The 10118-nt window shown below is 46.4% G+C and overlaps 1 protein-coding gene across 3 annotated transcripts in view; it reads left to right on the forward strand.

Moving 5' to 3' along the window:
- The window catches only part of IRF2 (interferon regulatory factor 2), a 40620-nt gene extending 38423 nt beyond the window's left edge, over positions 1 to 2197 (forward strand). For all 3 annotated transcript variants that reach the window (XM_032685865.1, XM_032685866.1, XM_032685863.1), the window contains one exon: positions 853 to 2197. In XM_032685865.1, the coding sequence (XP_032541756.1) occupies positions 853 to 1164 (312 nt within the window). In that variant the 3' untranslated portion in view covers positions 1165 to 2197. The remainder of the gene's footprint in view (positions 1 to 852) is intronic.
- Positions 2198 to 10118: the final 7921 nt, after the last annotated feature.

The raw sequence follows: 10118 nt of genomic DNA on the forward strand, positions 1-10118 counted from the left end.
TGGGTATTGCTGGGTGAAAGGAATCCATGGGGAAAATAACCACCCCATGAGCGTTCCTGAGCTGCAAATATCGAAACCACCACCTACCTCTTATTTTGGGGCTGTTGCCAAGCGAGACCTGATGATCTCCATGAGTACTTGGAGGCCAAGGAAGCTCACGGGGGGGCATTAGATACCTCGTGCTCTAGCTGCATTCTTGCAGAAGGCCTTTTGCAAATCTGTCTCCTGCTGTGCCCATCCGAAAGCCCTCTGAATCCTCCTTGGTGGAGAACCGCAGGTTGCACAGCTGTGTAACAACATGGCTAACCCACTAGGTTTTGTCTTTTGTAGACTGCCAGTAGTGGCTCCCTAAACCTGCCATTGCATGTTCTGTCTGTGGTGGGAAAAGGACTGGATGCTTATCTTTCCCTGACGAACCTCTTCCCTGTGATGAGGGATGCACCATCAAGTGACGGTGATTTTCCTAGCAGCCTCACCTGTATTGATAGTTTGGGTAGTGCTGTTTGTCCTCTTGGCAGGAGGATGCTCTCTCTGGTAACAGAGGAGACACTTCCCTTTGGAGTTCTGAATGTTTGGTCGTCTGTGTCCATTTTTGTCTCTGGCACACTGGGAATAAGGCCTTTATTTTGCATTCAGAAGAACAGGTAGAGCCTCTTGAATGCTGGAAAACCAGCAAGGTTTAAGTACATGACTTCAGAAGGGGAGAAGTGGCTGAGTGCAGAAACATTCTAATCCAGTGGCTACACGCTCAGGCTCTTAGAGATGGGGTGATTCCTGTGCAAATTGTGAATGTTTCTGTCTTCATCTTGTTACCTAGAGTACTTCACAAAGTTGTGTTTTCTCCTTTTCTAGGGACGACTTCATTGGCAGAAGAAAAACATTGAAGGCAAACAGTATCTCAGCAATCTAGGAATGAGGAACACTTCTCATATGCTTCCCAGCATGGCAACTTTTGTAGCCAACAAGCCTGACCTCCAAGTCACCATCAAAGACGAAAGCTGCCCACTGCCTTACAACAGCTCCTGGCCCCCTTTCCCAGACATCCCTCTGCCACAAGTAGTGTCCACAGCCTCCACAAGCAGCAGCCAGCCAGACCGTGAAACACGGGCCAGCGTCATCAAGAAAACGTCAGATATTGCCCAGTCGAGAGTCAAGAGCTGCTAAGCCTTTGACAGTGTGGTTTTTTAGCTTTGTTTTGTTTGGTTTTGTATTTTATGTTTCTCTAAGAGAGGTTCATCCCTTGACGCACACAAGACAAACCTAAGGTAAAGCCTTGGCAATATAAAACATTGCTGTGTCCGACTCCAGTGCCGGAGTGTTTTTAACTCAGGACTCCAGCCATCAGTATGTACACCTGAACCCAGACAGATTTCCAAGGTTGCTACATAGAAAAACAACCCAAGAACTTTGGCCCACTAACAGGTTCCAGTGTTTCATAAGAGGACCAACCAACCACAAGGGAAGTGGTGCTGCTGCGCTTCTTGCTGTCAAGGCTGTGATGGAACTGAAAGCCTCAGAATGGAAGAGAAAATGTGAACTAGCTGGAATATTTTTAAATAAAGAAAAATCTATTGTGAATATTGTACATAGTGCAGTACTAGCAACGTTGCAGTCTGCTTCTGCACCTTATTAAGAAAGCACTTACAAAAGGCCTTTTATTACCTTGCTCTACTTAATGGCACATTGAAGGTCCCTCCCCACCTGTATTCTTTTCCAAGCTATTCTTGCTAAAGTGTCTTTAAAGAATAGAGGAAAGGAAGTTAAAACTTTCCATGTGGATTTCATATGTTCTGAGAATGCTTTTCTCATGTTTGTTTCTAATCTGCTATGCTTGAATGCCGTGTGGTACAATAGGAAAAAAAAAAGAAACCTATTACAGAGATATTATGCAAATTCCCAGATTTAAAAAAAAGAAGAAAAATACTCTAATTCTAACCAGAGCAAGCTTTTTTATTTTTTATACAGGGGAATATTTTATTCAAAGTAAAATTCTAAAGTGAATATAATTTTTTTTAATCTTTTCTACAGCAAATTTATAATTTTAAGATTCAGTCCTTGGTTATCAGCAGTTATTACATTCTTGTGGCACATTTTTTTTTAATTTTGTAAAGGTGAAATAGCTTTTATGAGCTCATGTAGCAATCAGATTATCCTGTGGATTGATAATAAATATGGTATATAGTTAAATTTTTAATAATCCTAGTTTGTCTCTCATTTTTAATCTTTCCAAAGCCCCAGATGGCGTGGGTTTGATAGGTAAATGTGACATCTCAGAGTGAACAATTAGTGTAAGCCACCTTTACAATTTCTGGAGCACCCATCCAAGAGGATGGGAAGTACTGTGCTTGAAGCAGCTTGAGGTGGAAAGAGGAACTAGAATTTAAAGGTGACCTATTCGTTTGGCCTCAGATGTAGGAGGTTGGGAGTTGGGGCACCTCTTCAGCTGTTACTCCGTGATTGGGCTTGGAGCAAGTCACCTCATGGAAGGGATCTTGTGAAAGTTCATCCCCCACCCAGCAAAGTTTCATTTGTACTTCCCATATTCCTCATAGATTTCCCTGTGGCTTGCTTGCAGTTTCCTTGTTCAGAAAAATCTCTTTTTGCAGTTTCAAGCAATAGCTCCTTATTAGTGGAATGAATCAGAAGTCAAATAAGCATTGCCCAGGGCTTTCAACGTTACTACTTGATGGCAAGTTCTGATACCTGGGAAGTTGTAGAGTATCTAACTAAGGGTGCACAATGGCTTGTGGGGTTGCATGATGGTGGTGGACAGGCTGTGCCATACACTTTGTGAAGTGCTATGCACTTTAAGCTGTCACTGGCTCAGGCAAAAGTTGAGAGCACTCACCCTCTTGCAGTTTTTTAAGCTGTTGGAAGTGACACAGGTTGATTCAGGTATGTAAAATACGTGGACACAGAGTGCCCTTCAGCTGTGATTACCATTCTTATGCCAACCCAGCAGAGAGGTGAGCTGAGGGTGGTGTATATTGGGCTGATGAGCAGTGAGATGCACAAAAATGGCTGTATCACAGGGAGATGTGCTAGCTGGCCGTTGCAAAAGGAAAGTAAACAGTAGGATTTTGCTGTGTTCTTCATCTGATGCTGCAATTCCAAATTTCATCACAAGTCCATGTGAAACTTGCAATTTTGTCTTGCCAGCCCACTGCCCAGTGGCCTGGGAAGGCAAGCTTTTGGGAGAAAGAGAAATGCCCAAACAGTGTTTGGAGTGGGGCTGAAAAATCATAATGGTTAAAATTGTCGTATGTAAACTTTGTAGTCTCTGTCCTTTCATTTGGTTGTGCATTCACCTTTCCAGTGTCTCTCTGGGCCATAAGGTTTGGTCTGCATCAAGGAGGTAGTGTCTGCTACACATGTGTTTGGAGGGGTTACAATGAGTCTCTGGCATCCTTAATCCTTTTCCAGCAGGGTTATGACGTTCATGGCAGGTTCTGTTTCTTGGTTTTGAAACCACTTGGGATTATTTATATATTTCTTAACATTGTCTTCTTTGGTTTTGTAAATTTTTCCAGCTAAAGTTTGGAAGTTGCTCTGTAGCATCACCTAGACCCTTTTAAGATGGTGGGCTCTTGTTAGGGAGGGACCTCACAGGATCACAGACAAGCTGGGACTAGAAGGGTCCCCTGGGACACTTTGGGACCAACTTCTGTCAAAGCATGATCTTAAAGTAAGTTTGTCCAGGGCCCTGTCAAACCAAGTCTTGAATATTTCCAAGGAAATTCTTCTCTAGCCTTCATGAATCCCTTTCTTCCGCCTTTCTTTTCATGGCAAATTCCCTACCCTGCAACTAGAGCTGCACGTGGAGAGTGGCTGGAAAAATGGCTGTCCAGGGAAACCCAGGGTGGGAAGAGTTTCATCCGAGAATTTTGTTGTGCGGAAGGAAGAGTTGGGTTTAGGTAGAAGAGAAAGCCCAAAACTGCATTTGTGCTGGGGCGGGAAACCCAGTGGAGGGCTCTTGGGAAGGCTTGTTTTTTGAAAAGAAGGACTGCAGTGCTGTGGCTGAGGCTGAGCCTAGGGCAAGGATTGGAGCTGAAGGAAAGAGAAAGCTTAGTCATGTGGAGCTGGAAAGCATCATACAATGTAAACGAAGTGCTGGCGCTCATCTCATCCTCTGAGGATTATTTAGTCTGTAGACAGAGAGAGGCTCTTGCCTCTGGCGCAGCCTGGGTTTAACGTTAGGGGTTTAGGCCGAGGGAAAGCCCAGAGGTAGGATTGTGTGGGGACTATAAAACATCTTCTGAAGTAAACAGAGCTGACTCCAGGCTTCTGCTTTTCTGAAAGCAGGGACGCTTTTTACCTCCACAATGGCCTTCTCTCTCCTCACGGTTCAGATTTGAGATGTTAAATGTGGGCATGTCTTTGGTGGCCTTCAGGCAAGCGACTGTGTCTCATGCATTACATACTGCAAGAGGCAGAGGGCTTCTGTCTGTAACAGCAGTTTGAGCTTCCTGCCCCTACTGTGGCACTGAGGAAGCATCGCAGAGGCCTTGTGCCATCCTGCAAAGCCCCTCTTATTGTCTGACCTTGCACAAGTGCTCCCTGACCTCAGTCCTGTATGTCCAAGTAAGAGAGGGAACACATTTGCCTTTTATGGTGAAACACTTATACTTTTTCAGTTCCAAAGGCTCACTCAGGAGCCTGACCCCCAACAGGGCTGCTGAAGAGGAGTGTTGGGACTGAGCTGCCTTTTCTGTGTGTCCTGCCTGACTTGCCTTCAGCAAGATTTGCTACTCTTAGCATCATGAAACTTTGGAGTACTCAGCAGGGAAAGGCAGGCACCTCCAGCTTAACCTGTGAGTTAACCTTTATGTAGCTGAAGCAAGTTACATGGCCACATCTCACCTCTGGTCATTCCATGCAAGAGTCGACACTGATGTGCAGATGGCCAGGCAACTTGGCTCACTCTTCCTTTGATCCTTCCAGGACAGTCACTGAGCTACAAAACCACCAACCTCCACCCTGCTCCGGTGGCTGTGCAGTAGGAGACACACACGCACACATACCTCTGGGAACAGTGTGCATGCTCAGTAAATTCCCCTCCTCCTAGGGCTTCTGTGTTTGAAGCTCTTTACAAGAGATATCCAAGCATGGGAATTACAGTATGTATCCATAACACTGGTCCATCGAAGAGAGTATTCACCTTGCAAAGGCAGTGATGCCTCTGCAGCTTGCTCAGACCAAATGCAGTTGGCCAACCTTGGGGTGATGTAATGCAACGGGGGATTTCTTCGGGCTGCGATATCAGACATTTATTCTGAAATGCAATGTTCAGTTGCATTTCTTACCTGTGCTTGCAAAACAGTGCAAAGTCATAAGGAAACATTCAGCCTTTAATAGCGTAACTGTAAATTTGGTTCTGAAACCAGGTGCCTCTCCGTTAGCACTACAAGCAATATCAAGTTAATCTTGTGCAAGTCTGTGATGTGGTCAGCAGATAAGCCTGCAGGAATCTCCCTGATAGGAGGCTGGAAGGGAGGTAAGGGTCATGCTCTCCCTGTGCAGCACCCACATGGTGGGTGACCAAGGCACTGCCCATGCTCTGGAGCTCAAGCTCCCTTTGGGGAGCTCAGCTAACAAGGAGCTGTGATATCAAGGTCTCTGGTATCTGATCCTCTCAAAAGGGCTGTTCAACGGGCTCAGGTAGGAGGAAAGTCATCACTGGAGTAGTAGAACTGGAGAAGACAGATTTGCTTGGGGTCTGGGCTGTGTTCAGAGTTGTTTTCTGGGGTGGGGGATATTGCTGAAGCTCCCCTGTTGGTTAGGACACACACACAGCCTCCCTCTCTCTCACCACCTAGTCTCCTTATGAACTTTCTAGTGAAGGATTAACAGCCTCTTCCTTAGCAAGGCTGTAGTGAGAGCTTTCCTCTCATGAGGGAAACATGAAAAAATTAGGTAATGTTTCCAAGCATAAATTTATCCAGGTGTGTTTATGAGTCACACAATGTTACAACCCAGGTTCCTGCTGGTGTCTGCATCTGCCACTCCTGACATCCTCCTGGAGCCTGGCAATGTCCTCACACACAAAGATATTCAAATCCCATTCAAAATGACACTAGTTGAGTCAGCTCAAAATTTCCGAAGACCAGGCCCTTGGGTTTTTTTTCCCCAGCAGTTAGTGATGGCCTTGGTTCCTGTTTGCATGTAACCACCTGGCTGCTTCGCTCCCTCCCTTGCCTGATGCATTAGCATCCAGGCAGGTGGTGAAGCGTGGTTTACATCTTGCTGCACTTGCACCTTTATTAGAAGTTCCTCGGAGGCAGTAGTTGTATGTAACCTGCATGTTTCTTTGCCACAGGACTGCAAAATACATTCACTCTGCACTGGATTAAATGGGACACAGATGTGTCTGTAGTTAGTGTGAAAACTGTCTGTGCTAGTCCATGCTTTGGCTCTTCTTGGGCTCTGTGGAGTCACCAGGTTTGCTGCAGGGTTTCTGCCTGGGCCAGCAGAAACCAGTTGGGCCTTTACATCGTTCCCCTCTCACCCAAGACGTGTCTCTTTCTCTTTTATTTCTCTCCCACGCTGCTTACAGCTGGGGCTTCCCCCAAGCTGGTAGAACAGGCACCGCCACATTCCCTTTGCTCCAGCCTCTCCCTCCCTGTCACTAGTGTGGGTCAGACACCTGGCAGGGGAGCCAGGAGGTGTCCATGGCATGGAGCTGTGCAATGGTGGCCTTGGAAAGGTGTGCACAAGGGCCAGGGGCCAGGACCCCTGTCTCCCATCCTTAGATGCCTGGGGGGAAACACTCCTTACCCCTGTGCCCCTTATGGCATCATCCCAGCCAATAGTGCAGGTGGCAGGCCAGGTTAGCTTCATCCCTGCTGCCTTACATCAGCTACTTTTGCAGTGTCTGTTATTTACTTTTGCTGATTGGATTTATTAGAGGCGGCCGGGGGTGCAGATTGCTGGCATGCTTGCAAGTGTTTCTCAGGCAGGAGAGGCTGCACTGTCTCCCTGCTGATGCAACAGCAGAAGAAATAGCCCAATGACCTTTTCAGCGAGTGCTTGGAGGGGGGTTTCCACCTCTGCAGTAACAACAGCAGGTGCACGATGTTTCTGTCAACAATAATGAAAATAGTAGTAGGGAGGAAGGAAACCATGGGGACCACAGACGGTGCTTTGCCCAGGACCCCAGGCTTTCTGAGGAAGAAAAGGCAGTTGCAGTAATGCTTGGGATGCACAAAATCCAGCTACAGGACGTTACAGCTCCTCAAATGAGCTTTTCTCTGTGTGTGGTGGCTTTAAATAAATCAACAAAGGCATAAGAAGCCCTGTGCAAGTTCAGTGTGTTACTTTGTGATGAGTAGCTGATGATAGATAGCTCCTTTGGGCTAGTTCTGCTCTCAGTTTCATGCCCGTGGACTAAATAATTCAGCAGCAGCTAAGGAGTGTGCTACCAAGCTTCCCACTGCTGTGACTCCAAGCACTGCCCAGCCTCCTTGGTGAATTTGTGTTCAGAGCTAATTTTGGACTGGTGTCAGGAGGTGAAATGTCACTGGAAATGGATCCTTGTTTTATACAGGCTAATGTTGGTGTAGAGACAGTGGAGAGGAATTCGAGTTGCTGGTTTTATTTTGATATTGTAAGGACGACCACCTCTTTCAGACCCCCATGCTGTAGGTCTTCTCAGGAGAATACTTGACAGTGCCTGCTGTGATACTGCCTTCATTCCCTCCTCTCATTTGATGTGCAGTTTCTCAGCTGATTTATACACCTCATCCTGCCCTTTAAGCTTACTGCCTTTGCATATGTTTTTCCAGACTGTTTCTTAGGAGAAGGTAAACTTTTAAGTGTCCAAACCCAGGCAGCAGGACAGGAATATGCCAGGGTGCTGCATTATTAACCCCTCACAGTTTCTGCCCTGAAACATGGGGGAGCAGCAGGAAGCCCTGCAAGTGCTATGTGCCCATTAAAGATGTTATCCCTCACAGTCAATATTGTCAAGTTTCAGTTTTGGTAGTATTTTTACTCTCAGGTTTTGGGGGTTTTTTTGTTTGTTTGTTTTTGTTTTTAATGTTTGTTTTGGTTTTGGTTTGGTTTGGTTTTTTGGTTTTTGTTTGTTTTGTTTTGTTTTTTTAAGAATTTAGAAAAAAATATAATGTCACACAAGTCACTGTAACATTGAGGGAAAGAAAATACAGGCACATAAATAGGGGTACAGGTTTGTTTCTGGTACAAGCCCCCAAGAGCTGATGGCTGTTAAAACCTCTTTTAGTGCCTGTGGTGGTGGGGTCAGTCTCAGTGCCTGGGCAGGCTGTGCCGAATTTCCAGGTGGTCATGGCATTTGTATGCTTGTTTGGCCACCTGGGCATCTGCGGGGCTGCTGCAGCTCAGCCCCAGCTCCTTCTGCCTTCTTGCTTTCCATTTGTCTTCCCCTCACAGCTTTGGTTTTTTGGGCCAGGTTTTAGCCACTTCACATGTGCACTGTGTGACTCCTGCAGCTGGAGCCTGCTTCATACCCCTTTCAGTCTGGTCCTCCTTTATACCTTCCCTGGGTGCCTTCCTGCCCTCTCCCCCACCAGTTTGTAGGGCCCTGCCAACCCCCACCACCTCACCTTCCAATTTTCTCCAGTTGTATGGCTTGGTGCTTTCAGCTTTTCATAAGTAGCCTCCATTAGTGCTCTGGGCATCTTTAGGGAACACTTGGATGCTGTACCACCTTTGGACAGTGTGCTGGGGCCAAAGTCTCGGACTAAATGAACTTGATGGATGTTTTGTGGACATTTTACGGCCATTTTATGGACATTTTGCAGGGGTGATCCATAGACTAAGGGAATTATATATATGTGTATTGGGAAGGGGCTTTGTGGTTAATGAGGATGTATTGGATAGTGTGACCTATGCATGATGCAAATGGTGTGGAATAAGGAGTGGAGAATGTGCTGGTTTTGGCTGGGGTAGAGTTGATTTTCTTCATAGTAGTATGAGGCTATATTTTGGGTTTGGACCCATTGTGCTACCTAAGCCTTTTTGCCTCCAGTGGACAGCCATGCAATTAAACAGGATAAACCAATTCACACGGATTACATAAAACAGAGAATGAAGCAGCCCTGAGTCAGCAGTGTGGGGCTTTCCCCTTCCTAAAAACACTGCCTTGCTCCTCCTGACACGATGTGTGAAGCACCATTTGAGGCAGGGTTTGCACGCACCCACCCACCCACCTGCACTGCCCGTGTGCCTTGGTGGGTGCTGCACCTACCCATGGGGTTCTGTGGTGTGGTACCCCACTCTGCACAGCCACATCACCACCAGCATGAGGGCAGAGGGTCCTGCAGACACCTGCTGTTCAAGGTGCCTTTCCCTAAAAGCTGCTTCTTTGAAGGTTTCCACTGTCCCAGCACATGTAGTGTGACTCATCCTTGTATTTGCACTTTTTGCAGCTTCCTTTTGCATTTGCCATACTTTACTGGGGAAAACGAGGTAATTCCTATTTTGCTGGAAGGCCTTACAGTGCATTTTAGGAGAATATTGCTACTCCGGTGGCTGTTGTTTGGAGACCCAAGTTTTGTGGTACTACAGAGAGACTTTATGAGCATTTTATATTTAGTTGGTAGAGGAAAATTTACTGGGAAAATGTAAATGATGAGCACGAGCAAAGCTGATAGAAGACCTCTTCGTGAGCATTTCAAAGGGGCTCCTCTAAAATTAATCTAAAATTAATTATGTAGAATCATAGAATATCCTGAGTTGGAAGGGATCCAAAAGGATCATCTAACTCCTGGCCCTGCACAGGACAGCTCCAGGAATCACACCATATGCCTGAGAGCATTGTCCAAATGCTTCTTGAACTCTCTCAGGTTTAGTGCTGTGACCACTTTTCTGGGGAGCCTGTCCCAGTGCCCAACCACCCTCTGTGTGAAGAAGCTTTTCCTAATGTCTAACCTAAGCCTCCCTGACTCAGCTTCATGCTGTTCCCTTTGGTCCTGCCACTGGTCACCAATAGAAGAGAACAGGGCCTGCCCCTTTGCTTTCCTTCACGAGGAAGTTGTAGACCATGATGAGGTCTCCCCTCAGCCTCTTTTTCTCCAGGCCGAACAGACTAAGTGACCTTAGCAACTCTTCACACGGCTTCCCCTCTAGGCTCTTCTAAAATTAGT

This window comes from Chiroxiphia lanceolata, chromosome 4 (genome assembly GCF_009829145.1).
Source record: "Chiroxiphia lanceolata isolate bChiLan1 chromosome 4, bChiLan1.pri, whole genome shotgun sequence".
NCBI classification, from domain to species: Eukaryota; Metazoa; Chordata; class Aves; order Passeriformes; family Pipridae; genus Chiroxiphia; species Chiroxiphia lanceolata.